At 59.2% G+C, this 24,738-nt stretch overlaps 2 protein-coding genes and 1 long non-coding RNA gene across 3 annotated transcripts in view; 1 reads left to right on the top strand and 2 right to left on the bottom strand.

The window, feature by feature from the left end:
* GRIN1 (glutamate ionotropic receptor NMDA type subunit 1) overlaps positions 1-2,956 on the bottom strand; it is a 22,254-nt gene extending 19,298 nt beyond the window's left edge. The window contains exons 1-2 of the mRNA XM_039858870.1: positions 2,556-2,956; positions 164-469 (exon numbers count right to left, since the gene is read on the bottom strand). Coding sequence (XP_039714804.1) covers positions 164-469; positions 2,556-2,813 — 564 coding nt within the window. The 5' untranslated portion in view covers positions 2,814-2,956. The remainder of the gene's footprint in view (positions 1-163; positions 470-2,555) is intronic.
* A 9,516-nt stretch (positions 2,957-12,472) lies between these two features.
* Positions 12,473-20,540, bottom strand: LOC120599826 (uncharacterized). The gene is made up of 3 exons (XR_005651988.1): positions 20,302-20,540; positions 18,341-18,501; positions 12,473-15,574 (listed from the first exon to the last, which is right to left on the bottom strand). It is a non-coding gene; the product is annotated as an uncharacterized LOC120599826 (long non-coding RNA).
* DPP7 (dipeptidyl peptidase 7) lies at positions 20,539-24,211 on the top strand. Its single transcript, XM_039858977.1, has 13 exons — positions 20,539-20,698; positions 20,769-20,882; positions 20,963-21,102; positions 21,191-21,354; positions 21,531-21,666; positions 21,746-21,827; positions 21,919-22,085; positions 22,300-22,360; positions 22,709-22,827; positions 22,927-23,083; positions 23,239-23,303; positions 23,653-23,723; positions 23,848-24,211. Exons 1-13 carry the CDS (start codon positions 20,617-20,619, stop codon positions 23,999-24,001), a joined length of 1,512 nt encoding a protein of 503 aa, XP_039714911.1. The 5' UTR covers positions 20,539-20,616; the 3' UTR covers positions 24,002-24,211.
* Positions 24,212-24,738: the final 527 nt, after the last annotated feature.

The following is a 24,738-nucleotide window of genomic DNA, read 5'->3' as shown; positions in this document are numbered from 1 at the left end:
TCAGTGCTATGTGCATGTAGCTGTAAGCAGGTGACAGGGAGGGTGCGTGCGTGAATGTGCGTGTGAGTGGCAGTGTGCGGGTGAATGTGTAGATTCGTTTGTATCTGTGAGTGTGTGCTGTGCATGTCCATGAGTGTGGGTGACTTGTGCATGACTATGATACTGTATCTGGGCGTGTGAGTGTGAGCAAATGTGTGTGCTCGTGTGTCACCCATGCTCCCTGAGGCCACAGCACATGGTCTGTGAGCCTGTCTATGCCCCCACCCCAAGCAGCTGCCAGAGCCGGGGCCACAGGCAGGAGCGAGCGTCGGGCCCACCGGGTGCTCATGCTCACCTTGTCTGAGTAGATGGACATGCGGGTGGTCAGCCCCAGGACAGGGATGCGGTAGAAGCCAGCTGTGTAGGAGACGGGGGTGGGTGTGAAGTGGTCATTGGGGGTGGGCGGGTGACTGACGAGGATTGCGTAGACCTGTGGACAAGGGGACAGAGTCAGCTCAAGTGAGGGTAGGCAGGCACTGTGCCGGGACCACCAGCCAGAAACAGCAGAGGCAGAGGCTGAACTCAGCAAGCTGGGGGGCATCCAGGGGGCACCATTTGTGCACACACAGCCACAGGGTACACACCCAAAGGCAGGGGAACAAGACCCCATTACCACCCTTGGGATATAGATGAATCAAAGGGTGAGTCGGAGGTAAAGCAAGACTCTAGGGCCCAGGCAGAGAGGACAGACCACCTCGTGCTTCCCTTTCCTGTCCCCCCTCCCCTCACACTGCAGGGGCTGCCCTGACAGGGATGGCAAAGTCCTGTCCCCTAGCTATACCGGGCGCCCCCAAAGTAGGACGCAGCCCCTAAATGGGCTGGGGAGAAGGCTGGTCCTAACTCAAGCTGACAGCCACACCCAGGCCGTCCCTCATCACGGGTCAGAAATGGATGGAGCTGGCACTCCAAAGATGGAGGGGTCTCCGGAAGATCTACATGAAAAGTCACAGTCCAAGTTGAAGCGGGAGAGGCCAGGCAAGGGGCCACCCAGAGGCCTCGGTCCCCTTGCGGGCATCTGACAGGGGTGGGCTAAGCTTGGCTGGGTTTGAACAAGACCCAGTGCTGACTCCGAGTGCTGACCTCATCCTCACAAGAAGGAAGGGAGGCCTTGGGCACAGCCCTGCCTCCTGCCTGGACCAGGTGGGGGCAGGAGCGGGGTAGGCAGCTTGGCCTCACATTAGAAGGACCTGTGTCTGTCTCAACTCTGCCTGCTCCTCTCTGAGCCCGATGGAACACGTGACTTAAACCACTGGCCACAGAAGCATCAGCCCTGTCCCATGGTGCTCTGGGCTGGGGCGTGGGAGCAGCTCGTGATGTGGGGAAGGGGAGATTTCAGAGCAAAGCTCTGAGCTGTTTGAACTGGTTTGCCCTCCCCTGGCCCTCACCTCCAGTCTGCACCCAAAGGTGCCCGGTCAGTGTTTATGTAATCATGTGTGCGTGAGACATAAAGGTCCATGAGTGAGCATGTGCTGGGACATGCATGTGCCTACCATGTGCCCCCAGCATGTCTATATTTGTACGTGCGTTTGGATGCATGATTTGGTGTGTGTGAGCACACATTTGCACGTGCACCTGAGTATCCCGAGCAGTGTGTGGCACACGAGTGTGCGTGTCCAGGGATGTGCACGTGGGGGACAGATATGTGTGTGAGTGAGCGTATACAACCGCTTGTGTGCTGCTGGTGTGCAGGAGTGTGTGCTAGTGTAAGGCTATGCCTCTGTGTGCACCGCGTGGGTGTCTACGAGTGCCTGTGTCTGCCGGCTGAGCAGGCGTGAACTGCACGCGCAGGAGCCGTCTTGCCTCTTACATAAAGTGCTGCAGTGCAGAGATCCTGCGGCTTCATTGGGATTCAGCAGGCGGCGCGGCCCAGGGGCGGACAGCTCCGACAGGCAAAATCCCAGGAGTCGTGTCCGCCCCCGGAGCGCGGCACCGGCTGCCAGTGGCCCCCATGCTGTGATCTGACGACTCCCACATGTGCTGTTTCCAGTCCCACCCTACAGCACACCCTGCGCCAACACCTGGGCCATCTCCCATCTCAGGCAGACCTGTGGCTGGGGGAAGGGGAGGGAGGAAGGGAAGGAAAGCTAGAAGCAGAAACAAAGGTGGCCCCAGGCCCCATCCTGTTTAAAGCCCTACAGTGCCTGTTTGTGACTGGGACAGGCACCCCTGCCCATAAGCCCGGGTGCTCCCACCCCCCACGTGCTGATGAAACACACTGCCAAATGCCTGTCACACGTCTGCATGCACTGCTCAGGGCCTGGAGCCCTGGAACCCTTCTGAGGACTGGCCGCAATGGCAGGTGACCAGTCTGGGGGCCAAGATGGGGCACTGGCTACTAGTGAGGTCAACCCTCCCCAGAACGAGCCGGCTGACTTGCAGGTGCTCTCTCGAGAAAAGGCAGAGGGCTAGGAAAGGGGGCGAACTAGGAGGGAGGGGAGGAGGGTGAGGGAGGGTGGTGGGGAGGGGGAGGGGTAAGAGCTGGCGCAGTGAAAGCTCTGGGGTTGGGAGGCTGGCACCTGGCTGGAGATGAGGTCCTCGCACACCGACAGGGCCATCTGGATGGCGTTGGGCTTGTGGGTGACGGAGGTGGCATTGAGCTGGATCTTCCAGGAGCCATGCCGCTTGTTGGCCTGGTTCACGGCCTCGCGGAACACCTGCTCGTGCTTCCGCGTGCTCAGCACCGCGCCGATGTTGACGATCTTGGGGTCGCAGGCGGCACGGGCGAAGGAGCAGGAGAAAAGCAGGGCTAATGTCAGCAGGCGCATGGTGCTCATGGGCTCCGGGCAGCGCGAACGCGGGGCCCTCGGCGCATCCCCAGCAGGGCGCCCCGGCCGTCCTGCGCGCGCCCGACTCCGCGGGCGCGGGGCGCCACGTCCCCGGGGGCCTTAGGCCCAGGACGTCTGCGGGAGGAAGCGGGCACCCGAGCCTCCGGCCGGCAGTGGCTGTCCTGGGTGCGCGTGGGCACGCGAGCGACTGGCGCTGTCCGCGGTGCTGAAGCGGGTCCCGGCGCGGCTCCCCCGCCTCGCGCCGAGACGCCCGGCGGCGGCGGCTCCTCTGCGGGCTTCGCTGGTCCCGGTCCCGACGCTGCGGCGACTGCGGCAGCTGCGGAGCCTCAAGAGGGACCCACGTCTCCTACCCCTCCCGCCGCCCCTGCTTCTTAACACAGAGCCGAAGCGGGGGCGCCTCCCGCCCCAGCGTGTGCGCCTGCGTTCGCGCGAGCATGTCAGCGCGCGGCGAGCGGGGGAGCGCCTGTGTGCGCGTGTGTGTGCGCGTGTGCGCGCGTGTGCGCGCGCGTGTGGAGGGGTCGCTGGGACAGTGACCTGGCTGGCTGAGAATTGCCAGGAGCTGAGTTTAGGAAGCTTAGAGGGGTCCGTGTCACCTCGTGCAGCCTCGTGTGTCTTTTAAAACGACTTAATGTTTCGGGCCAGTTTGTGTGTGTGTTGGCACGCAGGCGTGTGCACGAGTCCTCATGCACAGTCAGTGCTATTTCGAGGCCTGACTCTGTGGGCTGGAGACTCAGTGGTGTGGAGAAGCCTTAAGCCATGTCCCTCTGGAGGAGGGACAGTGGGGCTCTCCTCTCTGGAAGGCTCAAAAACTGGGAAGAGACACCATCTGTCTGGCCACGTGACTTAGACTCTTCCCCCCTCTCCCCCCGAAAATGTTCAATAGAATAGAAGGGGTGACAGTGGCTGCCCGGTGCCGAGCTGGATCTTCCGGGAGAGTGTGGGGTCCTGAGCCCGATCCAGCCGGAGGGAGACCAGGGCCGGAGGGAGTGTCCGCCGCTGATGGGACTGGGTTGGACATGCAGAAGCACCTGCCCCTGCGAGGCGTGTGTCGGGCCCAGTGTCCCACACCCCCTCACACGCTCCTCCCCCCAAAGCCCCTCTCCCAATCCGCTCCCAGCACCTCTCCCGCCCTGCCTCTCTCCAGAGCTTCTCTTGTCCCTCTGGCCCTCATGATCCTAATTCTTTGTCCCCTCCACCCCTGGAATGTGCTTCCCTTCCCTAACTCGAAAGAAGAGCTGAAGCTCCTCCCCCGGCCAGTGACATCACGTTTCCAATAGCAACTAAGGATTCTGCAGACCCAACAGCAAAAGCCCCCAGTGGGGACAAAGCAGGGTCCTCTCCACACTTAAGCGATATTCTGAGCAGTGGAGTGGGGAGGAGCCATACCCCTCCCATCAGGGTCCCGCTTCCTGTCACCCCCATAGTTCTCACCAGTCGGCTGACCCCACCCCTTGCCCCAGAGGCAAACAAGGACACCTCGGAACCCCTGGCGCTGAGAAGCAGGGGCCACAGCGTCCGGCGTGCTCCCTCTCCCGGCTCCTTCTCGCCACAAAGGGAATCGGTGGCCGGGGCTAATTACCAGCAGCCCCACTTCTCTCTGTTCTGGGATTGAGGGTCACCGTGGAAGGAACACTGGTCCTGGGGACACTCACTCATCCCGTGGGCTCACAGGAGGGCACGTGGGGTGTGCTCCAGGGCCCAGAGCTGGCCCCATCTCCGCAGGGTCTGTGGCTAATCTCCAAACTTCTGTAGCCTCTGGCAGGTCACACCCTGGAGGCTGCACAGATGCATGGAGTGGGCAGCCCCTGGGACAGCCAGCTCCAGTGTGGACCAGACTGCATCAGGACCGTGCGGGGAGGAAGGGACTGGAAGAGTGCCTCAGCCGGAGGGCCAGGCCCCTCCCACCCACCGCTCCCCCAGTGGGGTGCCTGAGCAGCTTCGACTGTCCTGTCCGAGGAGAGGCAAGTCCTACACATTCAGAAACCCGTGAGCTGGTCGTTACCCGTCTGGGAGCCTGGAATTAGCCGTGAGCTGCCAGACCCTGCGAAGCAGGGCTTTTTTTTTTCCTTCAGGACACCAGTTTGCCAGCACACCACCGCCTCCCCCAGGCCGCAGGTGCTTCGACTTCCATCTGGAGTCCCTCGCACAGGTCCCCGGAGTCCAGGGATGGGGCGGGGGCTGTGCCTGCCCCCCAGGACTCAGCCCCCTTTCATGAGCAGTCTCTCTTGGGCTCCACTCTACATTTGCCCTGTGGGCCTTTGCCATGTCCCCGTCATGGGGGAGGGGGACCAGGGGCAGCAGAAGGAGGCCTTGGCCTGGCTTCGCTCTGCTGTGACTGATGAACCAGAGGCTTGGACCCCTCTGAATCCTGGTGAGTCAGATTCTGGGGGGAAGGCCGAAGAGACCCGGGGTGCTGGCCCTGGCTCCGGGTGAGGAGGGAGTCCCTCTTCTGCCCGGGCCTCCCCATGGGAAGGTGCCACCTCTTTCTGCTCAGCAGCCTGTCCTTCCTCTGGGAACTGCAGCCCCATGTGGAGAGAGCTGCTCCTTCCCCTCCCCCACCCCCACCTGGCTCCCGGAAAGGCTGTCAATCATAGACACAGCCCACTCCTGGCCTCAGCTGATTGGTGGAGGGGTTGTCACATGACCCAAGCAGACCACTCAGGTTCTTCCCTAGGATTTTGGCCAGATCAAAACCTGGGGCAAGACCCCATTTCCACATCCTCTCTGGAGGTGAATCCCTGAGAACTGGGGCTCAAGAACCACCTGTGGACACATTTCTGTCAAGAGGACACTTGTTCGAGAGGAGGAAGCTGACAGGCAGGAGGAGCAGGAATTGATTCCAGACACATCGCCCACGGGGCCAAGTGGACAGAGGATGGGCTTTCCTCCAGCGCCCGTCTGCTCCGAGGCCTGGCTCCGACGCAGGACTGGGAAATGGGTCCTGCTGTCAGCAGGCCTGAGTCAGGGTCTCTGTCCACTGACCTGGGGAAGCCCGAGGACTGTCACGAAGAGCAGCTGCAGACACCAACGAGGCCGATGTGCCCTCACACCCCGTCCACACGGATCGCTGCATGCCTCCACCACAGTGTCCGTCCTGTCCCTGTCCCTGTCCCTGCCGACTCCCCAAACCCCACCTTTCCTGGAAGGTCATCTTCTCAACGTCACAAAGTCCCCACACATCCCACCGTGAGCAAGACTGACTGTTCAGAGTTAACTCACTCGGCAGATGTTTCTGAGCACCTACGATGTGCCAGGCGCTGCTCCGAGGGCGGGGGGTACAGCAGCGGCAAAGGCAGACCCCGACTCGAAGGACCGGCGCACACACACGAGGACCTCAGAGCCCCTCGCGCAGCCTCATGCGCTCTGACGAGCAGCACAGCTGAATAGGAGGGCGCAGAGTGGTGGGCTGTGGGGGGGGGGTTCGACGAGCGTCCCTTCGAAGGACGTGGCCTGGACGTAAGTGACTCTTCTAACAGATGAAACGTGGCAGAAGGGATGGCGCGTGACTTCCGAGGTGAGGTGGAGAAAGGACAGCATCCCAGGCACTGTCCCTCTTGGGTCACCGGCTCTGGGGGAAGCTGCCAGGGCTATGTCATGAGGACTTTCACCAGCACCGGGAGAGGCCATGTGGAGAGGAGGTCATGTTGATGGCCTCCTGCCAAGGGCCAGCACTAGCTCGCCAGCCATGGCCGTGAGCCGTCCAGCCCGGGTCAGCCTCCAGAATGACGACGGTCCTGGCCGACGTCTCGCACTCCACGAAAGCCCCGAGCTTGAGCACCGCAGCAAGCTGCTGCAGGATTCCAAGAGCCGCGAGAGAGGATAATGCGATCGCTGGTCTGCGCTACGTTTCGAGGGGTGGGGAGGTTGGTCACCCAGCAAAGACGACACTGCCCGATTGGTACAGGGTGTCAGTCCAGGGAATGCTCCTTCCCTAAGAGACACATGGCTAGGGGGATAACCAAGGGGGAAAGCGGGGGGCCTGAGCGGGAAGTCACTGGGATAATTCGTATGCCATGTGGGAGGTGTAGGGGCGACAAGACGCGGGACAGGGAAGTGAGGGGTCAAGAACCGCTCCAGAGGTTTTGTCCTGAGCAACAGAGGACAGCGGTCTGCGTAGCAAGCACGGGAACGTGGGGGTCCAGAGGGCTCTTTCAAGTAGGCATCACGATTCCCATTTTCTTATAAAGCCCCCGCTCGGCACTGCCACTGATGCCACGAACCGACGCCCTCTGTTTGTATTTCTGTTCTGTTACACTTGTTTTCTGTTTGTCCTTTGATTTTTTTCATTGACTTATGAGTTATTTAGAAGTGTTTAATTCCCAAGTATTTGGAGAATTTTCCAGATATATTTCTGCTGTTGATTTTTACTTTAATTTCAGTATGATGAGAGAATGTCCATTCTCTGATTTTAAATACACTGAGACTTGTTTTACGGTCCATAATATGGTTTTTCTTGGTGAATGTTTTGTGTGCATTAGAGGAAATTGTGCATCCTTCTGCTGTTGGGCAGAGTGTGCTAATAAATGTAGATAAATCTCACTGGTGTTTTAATTGGCATTTCCCTGATGACTAATTATATCGAGCCCCTTTGCATGTGCTTATTGGCCTTATGTATATTTTCTTTGGAAACATGTCCTTCGAATCTGTTGCCCACTTCAACTGGGTGATTGTCTTCTTAATATTGAGTTGTAAGAGTTCTTCATACATTTTGGATGAAAGTCTTTTATCAGATACGTGTTTTGCAAATATTTTCTCCAAGTCTCTGACTTTCTTTAAATTTTCTTAACATTGTCTTTAAAGTGCAAGAGTTTTACATTTCGATAAAATCAAATTATCAATTTTCTTTTTACTGGTTTTAGTTTTGGCATATCTAAGATATCGGCCTAACCCAAAGTCATGAAGATTTTATGTTTTCTTCTAAGAGTTTTGTAGTTTAGTTCTTACATTTAGGTCTATGATCCATTTTGAGTTAATTTTTTTTGCATGGTATGAGGCAAGGTTTAAATTCATTTATTTGTTTGTGGATATCCACTGGGCCCAGTTGGAAAAAACCATCCTTTCCTATTGAATTCCCTTGCTACCTTTGTAGAAAATCAATGGACCATAAATGGGCTTTTAGGGGGGCAGGGGTGAGGAGGTTGTTTTTTTTTAACAGTAGAAAAGTTTTATTAGAAGGGAAAGTACACTTCCAGACGCAGAAGCAGGCCCGAGCAAGAGAAGCGTGACTCAGAAGGCCGAGGAAGGTTTTTAAATGACTAATCCCATTTTCTTATAGGTATATTTATATATTGTATTTCTTCTTGCATCCGTTTTGGTAATTAGTATCTTCTTAGTCATTTATCCATTTCACCTAAACTGTTCGATTTATTGACATAAGTCGTTGGTAATACCCCCTTATAATCCTTTTGATATCTGTAAGGTCAGAAGTGATGTTCTCTCGTGTCCCTGATTTTACTTTGTCAGTCTAGGTAAACATTTGTCAATTTTGTGGATCTTCCTAAAGAAACAGCTTTCTCTTTCACTCGATGATCACTGTCATTTTCCTGCTTTCAACTTCACTGACTTCTCTTAACACTTATTCTTCTACCTGCTTTGGATTTTATTTGCGCCTTATTTCCAGCTTCTTACGTTAGAAACATAGGTTTTAAATTTTGAGATCTTTCATCTCTTCTAATATAAATGTCTCTAGTTATACAGTCCTCTCTAAGCTCTGCTTTATCTGCATCCTGTAAATTTTCTTTTTCAGTTTAAAATTTTTCATTTCCTTGTGATTTCTTTTTTGACCCCTGGTTCATTTAGAAGTGTGTCGTTTTAATTTCTCAAATATTTATGGATTTCCAGAATCTTCCTTTTTATTTCTACATTACTTCCATGTGGTTAAAGTATGTTTCATGACTTCAAACATTTAAACTCTATGTGGATTTGTTTTATGGCCCAGCATGTGATCCATCTTAAAGAACGTCCCTTATACACTTGAGAACAGACTTGCTGCTGTTCAGTAGAGTGTTCAGCAGATGTCAGTTAGAACAAACTGGTTGCTAGTGTTGTTCAATTCTTCTTAACTCGTGCTGATATTCTGCCTACTTGTTCTATCCATTACTGAGAATTTGAATTGTCTGTTTCTTTCCTCATTTCTGTAAGCTTTTGCTTCACGTATTTTTGAGCTGTTGTTAAAAGCATAGTTCTTTTAATTGCTATATTGGAAAACTATATATCCTGCAAACCAAACATAAAAGAGCTGGAGTGGCTATACTAACATCAGATTAAATCGACTTTAAGATAAAAAAAAGTTAGCAGGGACTGAGTTCCATCATTCCCCCTCGGAATTTGGAAAGTGTTGCTTTGTTTTCTGGCATCGGTTGGCGGATGAGCAGCGGATACTAATGGGCATGCCGCCCCCCGTGGCTGCCCGGATTTTCCTCTCTGAATTCTTCTGAGACCTTCACTGGCCCTTGGAACGCTGACACTTCACATGGTTGTGTCCAGCTGTGCGTTTTGCTCATCTGTCCTGCCTGGTTTGGACTTGGAAGAAGGTCTGCTACACAACTTCCTCTGTCAGGCTCCAACGGCCTCCTCCCTTCCGGGTCCCTCTTCTTTCTCAAGGCCTTATTCTTTGGCCACGAGACCTACTCCACTCCCTGGAATTCCGAGCGCAGCCTGGTGGACCAGTGGCGGCAGCAGCATCCCCTGGGAATATGCAAAAACTTCAGAACCTCTGGTCTTGCCCCAGAACCCCGGAATCAGAATCTGCATTTTCAGATCTGCAGGTGGCTTGTCTGCACAGGAAGAGGGGCACAGAGTCCTTGCTGCCAGCTCTTTACCAAGGTTTGTGAGGTGGGGGTGGGGGCTGCGACAACCTAGTGGGTCAGTCCCTGGGGCGGCGGGGCTGGCTCGGCACCTGCTCCTGGAACCAACTCTCCAGGGTGGGTCCCTTCGCTCTACTCTGACACCCTGGTGACTCGCCCCTGCACTTTCACCCTCCATACTCTATCGTTTCCCTGGTAACCGCTTGCGCAAGAAGGGATGCATGAGGGCGCCGCTGGAACCACCTGCAGAGCTGTGTGGGCGACCCCTGCAGAGACCCGAGAGGTGGCCCCTGGAGGAGAAGGGGGACAGGAGGGCAGCAGGCGCTTCCTGGGGCGGCTCGGATGAGCCCGGTGCTGAGCCGGAGGCGCACACAGCGAGGAGCCCCCAGGGACCCAGACGTGCCACGGCCAGGACTGCGGGGAGCAGTGGCTCCCCGTCCTGGAAAGCACCGGGCAGGGCGCGGTGCCGTTGAGGGACAGCACGCGCCCGGCAAAGTGCGGTGACCCTCAGTGCACCCGAAGGTCATCGGGTCCGCGGGAGGGAAGTTCCGCCGGCGGCCGTAGCCGCGACTCCGCCGCACGGGCGGGGGTGGGGGTGTCGCCGTGACTCTTGAGGGTTCGAGCCGGCCGCCCCGCCCTGGCCCTCCGTCCTCTCGCTGGGCCCCGGCCCACCTAGCTCTGGCCGGGCGCTCGAGCCGGGGAACCTGCCTGGGCGGCGGGGGTAACGCCCCAGAGCGGGGACGCGAGGACGCGGAGACGCAGGTCGCAGGAGCTCCCCGCCAGCATGGCGGAGCCGGCCGGACGCCGGCCCGGAGTCCGAGCCTCCCCGCGAGCGCGCGGACCCAGCACGTCCTCGCTGACCACGGGACGTCCGGGGCGCCCGGCCAGGGGCTCCGACTGCGCCACGCTCGGTGCCCGCGAGACCCCGCCCGAGCGGAAGCCAGCGCGGCCCTGTTGCCATGGCCACCGCCGGGCTAAGACAGGGCCCACGGCGCAGGCGCGGAAGGGCCACGAGCCCGCGGCGCAGGCGCAGTAGAGCGCGTCGAAGTCACGTTTCCGCGCACGCGCGCGGCGCTCGCAAAGGCTGCCGGGGCTGCGATGGCTGCCGCGGAAAGTCGGCCTCGCCGAGCGCCGGGCCCCTCAGAGCCTGGCCTCCTGACGCCGCCTGGGCCCGTCCGCTTGTCACGGATCCGCCGCCCGCGCCGCCTTGGGGTTTCATCTCGGTGACGCTGAGCCTTGGCCAGAGCTACGACGGCAGCGAAAGCCGGCAGCGCCGCTCGTGCTGGCGGGTCCGGCGGGTCGCGTTGTCTCCGTCCCCCGCCCAGGCCAGGGACGCGAACGCTCGTCCTGGCGCAGGGACCAGAGGTCCCGGCCTGCACCGTCCGCGGGGCCGGTGTGCGGGGCGGAGTCGGGGAGGGCGCCGGGCGGGTTTCCGGGCGGCCCTCGCTGTCACCGCGCTGAGCGGAAACCCCGGGGCCCGGTCCTCGGGGAAGAAGGCAGCGGGTGACATTCCCCGCGGGACGTGACTCTCAGAACCCAGCCTCGGACGAGGTTCCTCTGAGACCGCGATGGGATAGCCATTTCGTACTCGTGTCTAACTCAAGCAAGGTCACTGTGCCACCCCAGTTGTGCATTTGCCCCCTTCTGCCAGTGCCCAGTCTGGAGCAAAGCCCTCCCCCAGATCACCCAACCGCAGTCAGGTCCTGTAATAGTTCCTCCTGACACCCCCGTCCTGAGTCACCCGCAGTGCCTGGTGGCGCCGGGCAGAGTGATGAGACCCCTTTTTAAGCACAGTTGTGTTTGTGGCCTTTGGCTGAAGGGCATTGACAAAACTGGAGGTCCACTGTCTTGGACTGGGGCCTTCGGCTCGGTACAGTGGGCCCAGCTGAGACCCCTTGTGCCTCTGCCCACGGTGCCACCTGCCCTCACTGACACTCTCAGCCCTGTGTGCGCCTAGGAGTACGGCCCCCAGTGGGTTTGTGTTACCTGGATTTAACTTGGTGAAATTGTTTTCTGGCGTCTGACACCTGATTATCTAATGCTCTGTCTGTCTGTCTGCTTAGTAATGTCGCCAGCGTTGTCACATCTGCCCTCAAGCCGGCCTCCAGGGCTGACACTGGCGGAGTCTCTGCTCAGACCCCTTTACCCATTCAGGTGGCCCAGCCAGGTTTACCCAGCCATCTCAAAACCTTATAAGGACTTCTTAGTTCATCTCGTGTGGCCCTAAGAGCTGCTTTTCTTTGGGTTCTTTCTGCCTGGAATTGGAGGATTTTTCTGGCCACTGATAAATGACAAAATAAAAACCCACTGCTGTGATCCCCCTGACCTTCATCCTGTTATTTCTGACTGCCATGGTCTGACAACCAAGGAAAAACAAAACTCTCATGCCTTTTCCTAGACAGGCCCCTTCTGCTACTCGAGTTTTCTTCGCATGGTTGGTGATCCCAGATTTAACTCATGAACCCTGGACCTTGAACTCACTTCAATACAGTATGTCTGCTGAGGTCACTGCAGTCCCATCACAAGGCCTACTGGGTCAGGAGGGAACAGTGACCAACACCAGTTCTCTGGTTTGCTCAAACTGCAGATAGTGTTCACTTCCACTCAAGGAAGTTGTACGTATCGAGGGCACCAACTTTACTCATTCTTGTTAGAATAGATGATACCTCCACCTCCATGGCAGCCTGTGGCCCCGAAAGCACGCCTTACCTAGTGTCAAGGCTGTGCCTGCCTGCTCCACAGTCACAGCCCGTGCATTCAGAGCAGTTGGAAGAGAGTCTGTGTTTTTAAAATTCCCGTTTCTCCAAGAAATCACATTTCCTTAAAAAGAACACCCAGAAATGTCCAAAATAACAAAAGTATCGGCTATTAAGAAAACTTCCAGCAAAGATGACTGGTTCCCTCTTCACCCATATGCTGAGCTACAGTTTCCACAGCAGGAATAAAACAGCTGGAAACGGGGTTCAGAGCTCGTCTCTGACCCTAGCAGAGTCACCAATGGCACCGGCGCTCCAAAAGCCCAATATATGCATCTAAATCCACTAAGAGTCATCACGGAAATCTCGTCCCTGATTTCCTGTCCGCTAACTGCGAGGACACACATGCTATAATACTGTTAAACCTCAGCTGATGCTCCAGAGAAGATAATGATCTGTGACTGGGATGAAGGGTGGCTGGCGAGGGAGCTCCCTGACTAGACAGACCTGACTAGGTTCGGGACCTGTCTGTGTCGCCGGATCACGAACCGCGGTTCTTGCCTTAAAGACCCGTTGGGAAGCATAACCATCATTCTACTTAACTGCGGAGTTGCAATGAGCCGAAGACCCTGCCCAGTCAGTATTACCACAGAGCCACCATCACGGCTCCTCCTACAACAGCAGGAAGAAGATACGCCCTGTCACCTGCACACACCTGCAGAGCACACACCAGAGCCAAACCCACAAAATCCCGGCACTGGGGAAACTTTGGTATCATGAGTTAGTGTCCTTAAGCCTGGAGGGGGAACTGAGAGAGAAAAGGCCAGGCCCAGGTGCATCCTGAGACCATCCGGGTGAGACACCTGGGGTTCCCTGGCTGTAAGTGCCACCGCAGTGCCACGAGTACACATGCTGCCTGGGACAGCACAGTGGGTGCCCAGGGGTCTCAGGCCGCGAGGCAGCCACACCCTGCATAGGGCCGGGCCGGGCCGGGCCTGAGCCCAACACATTGCGGTTTCTCCGCGGCCCCTGCACTGGACCTAAGTGTGTCTACGCCTGTGACCATGTCATCTGATGTGTGCCAGTGTCACCTGGAGTGTGGCCCAGCCTGGGAACCCCGCTGAGAGGGACCTCCCCGAGCGCAAACACAAGAGGACTCCACACGGGGACCTGGGACCTTTGGAATTACTCATTGTCCTTACTGAGCCTGTCACAGCTGGAGAGAGTCCAGGCCATGTTCTCTGAGTCAAAGGTGTCACTCTCGGTCCCTCCCTCAGAAATGGAAGCAGCTGTCACGGCTCCAGCGGAATGCGGTCCTCTTCCTGCTGGCCTTCGTGGTCCTCTGTGGGCTCCTGTCCTGCATCAGTGTGGCCGACCAGTGGAAAGGTACCAGCCCCCTGGGCGCCTTACACGGTAGAGCTGGTGACCGGGCTGACTGGCCGAGCGCTCTGGCCGTCGGCCTGGAATCGCCCCTGGAGGCACTGAAGGGCAGCGAGCTGGACAGAGGAACGTAGAGTGTTTTCACCCACCTCGCTGGGACAGGTAGTGACGTCTGACTGCGTCCTGCATGTGGCGCCGCGTTCTCTGTCCTAAGGGTGACCGCCCGCTCTAAGTGCATCCTGTGGTTGTCACACACGTGCTGCCATGTGTTTGGAGGGGACTGGCAGAGTCCTGGTGAGGGCGGAGAGAGTCCTGAGTGCCTCTCAGGTGGCCCATTTAGGAGCAAAGCTAATGAGCAGCTGCAGTCTGGTCTCTGGCGTCCAGGAGGGACCTGCACGGTGGGGGGTGAACGTCCCCATCACTTTGGCAGGAAGCGAGGCTGAGGCCCTTCTAGAGGCCACGTGGACGCGCCTCTTGCTCAGCACTGGTCCCCAGACCTGTTCTGGAGACAGAGCGTGGTTCTGGCCAGACCCAACCTGGGCCACAAGCCCCCCGCTGAGTCATTTGTGTACGCCGAGGACGTCTGCTCCACTCACATGGATGTTGAAAAGCAGAGACTGCGACCACGTGTCAGCCTCCTTCATGTCCTGGGAGGGGTCCTGGTCACAGCCCCCGTGGAGCACTGGCTGTGAGATGGAGGAGGAGCGCTGTCTGCACCTTGTCACTGGCATGGCGCCTTTGAGGACGAGCGGGGAGGCCGGGGCCAGGCTGCGACGGTGCTCGCGCTTCCCTTCGGGATGTGGTTGGGACCCTTTCGTGCTCCCCTTCGGGCCTGTGACAGCCCCCTCGCCCGGGAGGCCATGTCTCGGTACCCCAGCACGTTCCCTTGGGCCGGGATTCAGGAGCGTGGGGCTGTCCGGTCGGCTCCCCCGCGGGTCACGTGTCCATCTGGGCGCGCGTGCTGAGCTGAGCATCCCGCTTGTCCGCTGCCGCCGGCGGGAAACGCGGTCGGGCCCACTGAGCCCAGCGCACTTCCGCTGCCGGGCAGTGTCGGAGCCACGCGAAGCCAGCAGGCTCACGTCTGTCCTCGTCATTGGACGGAAGCGGGCAACGGGGTGGCCTCGTGCACTGTGGACGGGGCCTCCCGGTGACGGCGGACGGTGACCTCTGTGTCCTCTGTCAGGAGGACTTGGGGAACCGGCTGCTGCCTGCGTTCCGGACGCCCTCCAAGGTCCCGTACTCCGACGTGAACCTGGGCACTGGGGTGGCCCGCCCACCCCGGTGGACGTCCGACAGCACGGTGGCCGAGGTGACGAGCATCCAGCTGGAATTCCGAGAGCTGTCTCGTCTCACGGGAGCTACGAAGTTCCGGGTACGGGCCGGGCATCCCCCTGGGCCGTGGCGGTGAGCGCCGGTCGCGTGGATGCCGACCCCGGGCCACAGGACCCCGCCGACTTTTCCTAGAAAACCCGCCGGGTCACTGATAGCGGGTGCCGGGGCCGAGAGGCGGGGACCGTCGGCAAGCGCTCCGCCTGGCCCCGCCCTGGTGCGGCATCCCGTCCTTGGCCCTGACCGAGCTGGCGGCTTGTTACGCAGGGCTCTGCATGGCCCCTGGCTCTGTGTCCTGGGCCTCCTCGGTGCCCACGTGCCCGGGGCTGCCTCGGTCGTGGCTTCGAGGTGTTGGACGTGTCGAGACGCTGGCGCTTTGTAGTCGGCTCTGTGCTGGTGACATTGTGGGGTCCCGACCGGCGGTCTCCCACGGTGCTGCAGCGGCCGGTGGATCTGTCCCGAGAGGACGGCTGGGGTGGTGATGTGGACACGCAGCCAACTTGCTGTGTGATGGGGTGGACACTGCCTCATCTTCCTCCTGGAGATGAAATTCAATAGTGAGGGCACATGGCCTCTGCAGTGGTCTCCTGTGTGTTACACTTGAGACTCTGCCTGCAGTTGTGGTCGGCTCTAAGGCTGTGAGCCCTCTGTTTACTACCTCTCCCTTTGGTGTCAAATGCCACCCTTGCATGTGCGCCTGGGGATCCCTGCCATCTGTGTAAAGAGGACAGAGCGTGCTCCAAGCAGGTGGGCTCTCAGGCCGGCCCTGAGCCCGGCCCTCGCCGCTCCTTCCCCCACCCGCGCTGGCCAGGCGCGGCTCGGGAGGGTTACAGCCTGTAGCTCATGTCGGTCCTGCGACACTCACTCCCGTGCTCCCCCCTGGAAACTGGGAAACTGAGGCATGGGCGAGTAAGTGACTTGTACAAGATCCAGCGTCAGTGGAAGATTGGGTGGGCCACTCCAGACTCCCTGCTTTTCTTTTCTTTTTAAAAAATACCTATCAATATTTATTAATAAAATGAATGTAAAGTGAAGGTCAAAACCGGAAGTGTTTACCCAGAATGCTTCTTAAAAATGTTTTAAATTGTGGTAGAATATAAATGACATAAAATCGACCGTCTTCACCAGGGTGAGCGCACAGCTCGGCGGCATCCGGCACAGTCACCCTGTGCGTGGCTGTCACCAGCATCACCTGCAAGACTTTCTCATCTTCCCAGATGGGAACTCTGTCCCCATTAAACTCTCACCCCTCCCCCGCCCCGGCCCCACCACCTACTTCCTGTTTCTGTGAAACTGCTTTTTTCTTTTGTTGCTTCTCGGGGTTTTTCTGTTGTTGTTTGTTTGTTTGTGGTAAAAACACAATTAATAACATAAAATTCACCATCTTCACCGTTTTGGCAGCATAAGGCTCTGTAGTATTAAGTCCATTAGCATCACTGTGAACTACGTTTCTAGAACTTTTGTCTTGCAGAATGGAACTCCAGGCCTATGAAACAGAAGTAGAACCCCTTCTGTTCTACTTCCTGCGTCTGAATTCGGTTACTCTGAGCACCTCACATCCTGGGGTTGCACGGTATTTGTCCTTCTGTGCCTGGCTCGTTTCACCGAGCACCGTGCCCTCCAGGCCCATCCGCGTGGCAGCGGGGTCCGGGCTCCTCCCTTTTTAAGGCTGCGTGGCATTGCGCTACAAGGATGCCCAGTCCTCTGTTGATGGACACTTGGGTCGCTCCCAGGTTTTGGCTGCTGTGAGTAGTGCTATGCACGTGGTGTAAAAACACCTGTAGAAGTTCACCGACACCTGGAGGCGCCAGACCATAAAGACATTTCAATGCCTGGTCTTTTGAGGTACAGCCTCGCTTTCCATCACGGCGGCACCGCTACCACCGTGCACAGGGCCCTGAGGTTGCCACGCCCCGCCAGCAGGACAGTAGCGTTCCCACGAGTGCGAGGTGAGACCTCGCCGCGATTCTGATGTCCGTTTCCATAATGGTCACGGACGTTGAGCATCTTTCCATGTGCTTGTCTGTTCAGGGCCTGGACTTTCCTAAATTACCTTGGACAGAAGAACAGAGTTGAAGGACATACATTTCCCCATATAAAAACCTACTACAAGGGCCAACATTCAAAAGAGCGTGGTGCTGGCCTCGAGGTAGACATGCATAGCAAGGGGCTGGACGTGAGTCTGGAAACAAACTCGTGCCCATGTGGCCAATGGACTTTTGTAAAGGTGGGAAGTCTACTCAACGGGGAAAGAACTTTGTCTTCAACAAATGTGCTGGGACAACTGGACGTTCACACGCAGCAAAGAGCGAGGTTGGACCCCTACCTCACACCAGATACAGTTAACTCGAATCAGATCAACAACATAACTCTAAGAGCTAAAACCATAAAACTCTTAAAAGGGGGTAAATCTTCACAACCTCGATTTGACCGTGGATTCTTAGATAAAATTCCAAAAGCATAAGCAACAAAAGAAGAAATAGACAAATTGGACTCCATCCAAATAAAAACTTGTGTGCGCTAAGGGACACTATCAACAAAGTAAACAGGCAACCCACAGAATGGAAGAAAATTTTTGCAAACAATGTATCTGAGAAGGGCTTAATATCCAGAATGTATTTTTTAGAAGTCAATGACAACAATAAAAACAAACTGAACAACAAAAAACTAGAACTCAACAGAGAAATGAACAAAAAGAGCCCCTTTATTAAAAGGCTATATTATATATTATCTATAATGTACACACAAATGAACACAGTCATCCTCGCAGGTGCAGCGTGGGTCAGAGCTGAGGGCACTGGGACCTACTTGGGGATCCCCCCCACACCCCCATTTAAAAATGGGCAAAGCACCTAAATAGACATTTCTCCAAGGAAGATATATAAATGTCCAATAAGCACATGAAAAGATGCTCAACATCACAAATCGTTAGAAAAACGCAAATCAGAACTGCAGCGAGACAGCACCTCGCACGCATGGGGACAGCAGAAAACGGCTAGTGCCCGCGAAGGCGCGGAGAAGCGGAACATAGCGCCCTGCCAGCCGGAATGTGCGCGGCAGCCGCTGCAGAAACTGGTGTGGTGGTTTTGCAAAAAAGAAAACATGGGGTGGCCATGTGCCCCAGCGAGGCCACTTCCGGGGCCACACCATGGGGACGAGAGCGGGGTCTCCCGGCGAGGCCAGCACGCCCGCCTTCACGGCGGCATCACTCCGAGCAGCCAAGAGGTAGAAACCACCCAATGTCCACTGATGGCTGAATGGATAAGGAAAATATGGTATCTATACACGACGGAATATTACTTACCTTTAAAAAGGAAGGCAGTCCCGACACCTGCTACGAGGAGGCTGGGCCTTGAGGATGTCATGCCGTGTGAAAAGAGCCCATCACAAAGGACTCCAGGTACATAAGGTGTCTGGAGGGGGCGGAGTCAACGACACGGAACGCGGACTGGAGGTTACCTGGGGCTGGGTAAACAGTGAAGACGGTTTGAGATGGTGAAAGCATTTGGAGACAGACAGCATTGCACAACGTCGTGGGTGCACTTAAGGCCGCCCAACTTACAAGTGGTCGGCAGGACCCAGTTCTGCACGGGTGCAGCGTGGGCCGGGGCTGAGCGCGCCAGGCCTGCCGGGCCCCCCGCCCCCCCGCTGGCAGCCTTGTGGTCTAAAAGCGGAGCAGGTGGTGGTGGGGACCAGGCCTGGCTCCCCAAATCCGTGGGCTGTGGGGGACCAGGCTCCCTAAATCTGTGGACTGTGGAGCGGGGATCAGGCCCCAACTGTGTCCCAAAAGTAATTGGCCCCAGGAAGTTGTGGGGAGGGCTTCTGCATCCCCAGATGCACCCCATGCTCAGGGCCGCCAGGTGTGGCGGGACAGTCTGAGAGGGGATCGGGATGCCCTCTCTGGGCCTTCCCGGTACCACCCCAGGCCCGGAGGAGCTACCTGCAGGGCGCGGAGGGGTGACGCAGCGGCTCTGCGGTCAGGCTCCCGAGCCCAGAGGGCGACGGCAGCGGCAGCGGCAGCGGCCTGGGGAGGGGCTGCCGGTCCTCGTCCCCTGTCCTGGCCTTCGCCCTCTCTACTTTAGACAGGTCAGGCAACCCTGGGTGGGGGCCCGGGGACACAGAAACAGGGACACAGGGACTCGGCGACATTTGGACTTGGAGACACAGAGATATGAGGGGGACACGGAGACACAGGGAGGGGGGACATATGGATGGGGACACAGAGATGGGGACACAGGATCTAGGGACACAGGGACATGGGGACTTACAACCAAAGAGACAGGAGGGCACACGGGATAGGCACATGACATGGTGAACATGGGTTACAGGAATAGACATGGACGGGACATCAACAACATTACACAGGATCTAAATTATAACACGGGACACAGGACGGGACAGGGGGTAAAATATCAGGGACACAGGACATGGGGAACACGGTGACACAGGAGTGAGACATCGGACGTGGAACACAAAGGGACAGAGACAGTGGAGCACGGGGACGCAACAGGGCAGCAAGGATGGGGACGGAGACATAGGGACAAAGGGACGAACACGGGACACATGGACGGGCGGGGACACGGGATGGGGACAGGGACTGTGGGGTGATTGTGGTGTGGCACTGGGTGACCATGGGGTGACCACACCCATGGGGTGGTATGACATGATGGTCATTGTCACCATGCTGGTTGCCCCAGTGACAGGCTTGGGACAGTGTGGGGGCAGCCAGTCCTCACGCTCAGCCCCAGCCTGGCTGGGGGCCTTGGGGTCCCCAGCTGCGGCCAGGGCCCAGCACCCCAGCCCAGGCAGAGGCCCAGGGTCATGTTGGCCAGAAACAGTCTGGGGAGTGCGGACTGGCGGGGCCCCCTGGGGTGGGGGGCTGCTCTGCAGGTCTGACCCCACTCTCAGGCCCCGGAGTGGATGCCAGGGGACCGGTGGCTCCCCAGCCCTCTGGGCACTGGCACCTCCTGGGGCCCTGCTCACTCAGGTGCCCAGGAAGGGAAGGCCTGAGGGGGAGGGAGAGGTCCCTGGCCCCCTGCCCAGGCCTCAGCCCATCCCTCCCTTCCCCACCCAGCCCCACCCCCGCAGCCCCGTAGCCCTTACTGCTGCGTGGACAAGCTCCCTCCTCAGGCATCCACCGCCATGTCCCCGAGACCCATCCTGCCCCCTCCGGTGGCCTTCCCAGACCCTGCCCTCAAGAGCTGCCCCTCCCCCACGGGGCTGGGAGCCGGGGAGGGCCTGGGTGGGTACTGGTGACGTGCTCACCTGGCACCTGGCTGGAAGGACCAGCCTGGAGGACCAGTGGGGAGGCACGGGGCAGGCCGGCGCCTCAGCAGTAGCCGATGGAGGACAGGTGGCTGGGCGCAAGTTCCTGCGCCAGCGCCAGCTCCTAGAGCCCTGGCTTCACGTGTCCCTATGGTGACTGTCTCCGTGGTGACACAGTGGCTGCCAGCACTGGACGGAAAGACACAGAAGCCGCTAACGAGAAGGAAGTGACAGACAGCCCTGCTCACAGCTCCAGATGTCACGTGACGGGGACCCAGTCAGTCACATGACCCGCTCGCGCCGGCTAAAGCAGGCATGAGCCCTCAGCTCCGGCCAGCCCTGTCCTGGGCCTGGGCCCTGCTGCTAGCACTGGGGCCGCTGGGCCTGGAGGCGGGGGGTAAGTACAGACCCGTGGGCCCTCCCGCCATCCCCTGGGGGCTGCGCCCGCTGAGCATCGTGCCTTCCAGCCTACAGAGACCCAGACCCCAACTTCCGGGAGGACTACTTCGAGCAGCTTCTGGACCATTTCAACTTCGAGAGGTTTGGCAACAAGACCTTCCTCCAGCGCTTCCTGATATCAGGTGAGGTTGCTTGGGGGCTCCCGGCCCTGGGGGGCTTGTCTCATGCCTCACCACCCCCCCATTCTGCTTCTACCCAACAGACAAGTTCTGGAAAAGGGGCGAGGGGCCCCTGTTCTTCTACACGGGCAACGAGGGGGACGTGTGGTTCTTTGCCAACAACTCGAGGTTCATCCTGGAGCTGGCGATGCAGCAGGAGGCCCTGGTTGTGTTTGCGGAGCACGTGGGTACCCGGCGGGCCGGGGGCTGGGGGCTGGCGGGCAGGCGGGCAGGCGGGGGGCGCGGGGTCAATGTCCACCCGCCGCCCACAGCGGTACTACGGGAAGTCGCTCCCGTTCGGCGAGCAGTCCACGCAGCGCGGGCACACGGAGCTGCTGACCGTGGAGCAGGCCCTGGCCGACTTCGCCAGGCTGCTCCGGTCACTGCAGCAGGACTTCAAGGCTCGGGACGTCCCCGCCATCGCCTTCGGCGGCAGGTGGGCCGTGGCCTCCCTTCCTCTCCAGGAACAGGGGTGCACCTGGCTGGAGGGCCGGAATTTCTGTGGGTCCCGAACGTTCTAGACCTTCTTGGGGCACTGGCGGGGAGGGCCGGGGGGGAAGCGGGGGTTGGGGCCGCAGGGGGCACGCCACAGCCTTACCCTGCGCCCGCCAGCTACGGGGGAATGCTCAGCGCCTACATGAGGATGAAGTACCCCCATCTTGTGGCGGGCGCGCTGGCGGCCAGTGCACCCGTGGTGTCGGTGGCGGGCCTCAGCGACTCCCACCAGTTCTTCCGGGACCTGTCTGTGGTGAGTGCGAGGGCTCAGGGACCCAGGCGGCCCGGGCACGGTGGCAGCTGCAGCCACCACCTCCCCGCTTGGTTTCCAGATTTTTGAGAACCAGAGTCCCGAGTGTGCCCAGGGCGTGCGGGACGCGTTTCGGCAGATTAAGGACTTGTTCCTGCAGGGAGGTGAGGAGGCTGCACCCTGCCCCTGGGCTCCCCCCTCCGGCCCCCCAGCGCCAGTGACCTCCAACGGCTCTTGTCCTGTCCCCTCCTGCAGCCTACGAGGAAGTCAGCCGGGAGTTTGGTACCTGCCAGTTGGTCACGGACTGGAAGAGCCTGGCCCAGCTCTTCGGGTTTGCCCGGAATGCCTTCATCATGCTGGCCATGCTGAACTACCCATACCCCACCGACTTCACGGGGCACCTGCCTGCCAACCCCGTTCAGGCGAGGCCCCCGCTCCAGGGGACAGGGAGGGGCCCAGCTGCCCTGGGGCAGTCAGTGCCAGCCAGCTCGAGGGCCATGCACCATGCTGTGGCCAGGGACCAGGGTGGGCGAGCCGGGGCAGGGGCTGCAGGCCAGGGACCAGGGCGGGTGAGCCGGGGCAGGGGCTGCAGGCAGCCACTGGACCTCCTGCTGAGGTGCCCCCTGGCACCCACAGGTCGGCTGCAAACGGCTGCTGAGCGAGACCCACAGGATCAGGGGGCTCCAAGCGCTGGCAGGTGCGTCTGCCTCTCAGCCGCAGGCGGGGTGCGCGTGGGGGGAACGCAGCATTGGCAGCCTGAGGAGTGGGCAAGGATGGGTGGGGGCAGGAAGCCCAGTAGGCTCTTGGGCCCATGACACCCTGCCATCACCTTTGGGAAGTTGCCACCCCTCCTGGCCCAGCTTGCAGGTCACTGCTCCAACGAGCTCTGGGAGGTTCGGGCAGGGTGGGCAAGAGCTGATAGGACAGACCCTAGGTACTCCGCCTCGCTGAGCGCATGAGATGCCAGGCCCCTGATGCCTGCGGGGCCCCGCTGAGAGGGTGGGGCAGGTGTCCAGCCCCTGGCCCCAGCGCCTCCGTCCCCCAGGGCTGCTGTACAATTCCTCGGGCACGGAGCCCTGTTACAACATCTACCAGCAGTACCAGGCCTGTGCAGACGCCACAGGCTGCGGCCTGGGCCCCGACGCCAAGGCCTGGGACTACCAGGTATGGGGCGCCTGAGACTACCAGGTATGGGGCGCCTGGGACTTTTAGGGGTGGGGGTACTGAATGAGGTGGCCTGACGGCCGTGTGGGCTTCCTACAGGCCTGCACCGAGATGAACTTGGCCTTCTCCAGCAACAACCGGACGGACATCTTCCCTGACCTGCAGTTCACTGAGGACCTCCGCCAGCAGTACTGCCAGGAGACGTGGGGCGTGTGTCCTCGGCGGGACTGGCTGCTGACCAACTTTGGGGGCGCTGGTGAGGCTTGGGGTTGGGTGGGGCGACGTCTCTCCCTTGGCACAGAGCTGGCTCAGCGGTCTGCATGCCCGCGGCAAAGCTGGAGTCCGATCCACCCCACGGTGCCAGGACCTCGGGCCATGCCCAGACCCTGCTACTCACTGTGCTCCTTTCAGACCTCAGAGCAGCCAGCAACATCATCTTCTCCAACGGCGACCTGGACCCCTGGGCAGGGGGCGGGGTGAGTCTTGGCGGGGATGATCCACCATCTGGGGCCGTCTCAGATGGTGACAGTGTCCCATGTGGGGTTCTCCTTGTGGCTTTGCAGAATCTTAAGGACCCCACCCTGCCTTTGCCGATGTCCACACTTGAGTTCTGTGCTTCACTGTCCCATCCCCTATACCCTTCTGGTTTTCCTGACTTATGGGAACTGGCCTCTGGCTTGCCTGTCCTTTGCGATGGGACCAGCCAGGCTACGCGGTCTCAAGTCACTGCTCTAGCTGCGCCCCGCAGCTGGGACGTGTGGGCGGGCTGGAGGGCTGGCTGGCCTGGAGTGCGCGCCCCACATGGCATGTCCTCGGCTGACACAGATTCGGAGTAACCTGAGTGCGTCGGTCCTGGCCATCACCATCCACGGGGGAGCGCACCACCTGGACCTCAGGTGGGGTCCCAGCCTGGGAGGGGCGCTCGCCTGGTCTGCTCCCATGCTGAATGTGGGTGGGCTTGGCGAGAGGCTGTCTGTCTGCCCCACTGAGTGCCCCCTGCCCCCTATGCCTGCTCCTCAGAGCGTCCCACCCGGAAGACCCCATGTCTGTCAGGGAGGCGCGCAAGCTGGAGGCCACCGTCATCCACAAGTGGGTCACGGCAGCCAGGCATAAGCAGCGGCTGCAGCAGGAGCGGAAAGGGGGCTCAGAAGCTGAGGGGCGCACTCCCACCTAGGACCAGCGGAGACTGCCTCCCAGTCACTTGAACCTCAGCTCAGTCATGGGGTGCGGGGGCCTTGCACGAGGGAGGATCTGACCGAAGGCCTGGTGGCCCAGCCAAGCCTGTCCCGTCCCGGCTGTGGTCCACGTGCAGGAGCGTGACAGTGAGCACGCGGCCCAACCTTCCCATGTCCACCACGCGTCAATAAAACAAACCTCAATCCTCTCTGCTGCTTGGGGGTGGCATTTCACATGGCCAGCTGAACCACGACACCAAAGCACGAGGGACCACCTGGGTGGCGCCCTCCCTCCCGGCCAACCTGTCACCACCGCCACTGCACCAGCGTCCCCGCAGGGGCCCACTGAGGGGCCGTGGCCTGGCACCCCGTCACTGCTCATAGTTCATCTGCTGGGGGTTGCTGGGGCACGGGGAAGTCTCTTTCCTGAGCGCCTCAGGCATCACCTCCCAGTGGGTCTGAGCTGGACCTTCACTGTCCAGATCCTGCCACGCAGCTGCTGATGGGCCCCGTGGCAGCACGACGTGCCCGCCGGCCGTAGGGGCCGTGCAGGGCAGGCCGGCAGCCGCAAGGGCAGGCCGAGAGGCAGTCTCTGAAGCAGGCTCTGCAAGCCGTTCCAGACACGAGACGTGCAGAGCTGACAGCCAAGCAGCAAAGGGGGTGCAAGCAGGGCAGCCTGGCGGCGGCCGCCACAACACCCACGTGTGGGGGCCAGCAGGGAATACACCCGGACCAC

This window comes from Pteropus medius, unplaced genomic scaffold (assembly GCF_902729225.1).
Source record: "Pteropus medius unplaced genomic scaffold, Ma_sr-lr_union100, whole genome shotgun sequence".
Lineage (NCBI taxonomy): Eukaryota > Metazoa > Chordata > Mammalia > Chiroptera > Pteropodidae > Pteropus > Pteropus medius.
This window is presented reverse-complemented; position numbering and strand designations above follow the sequence as displayed.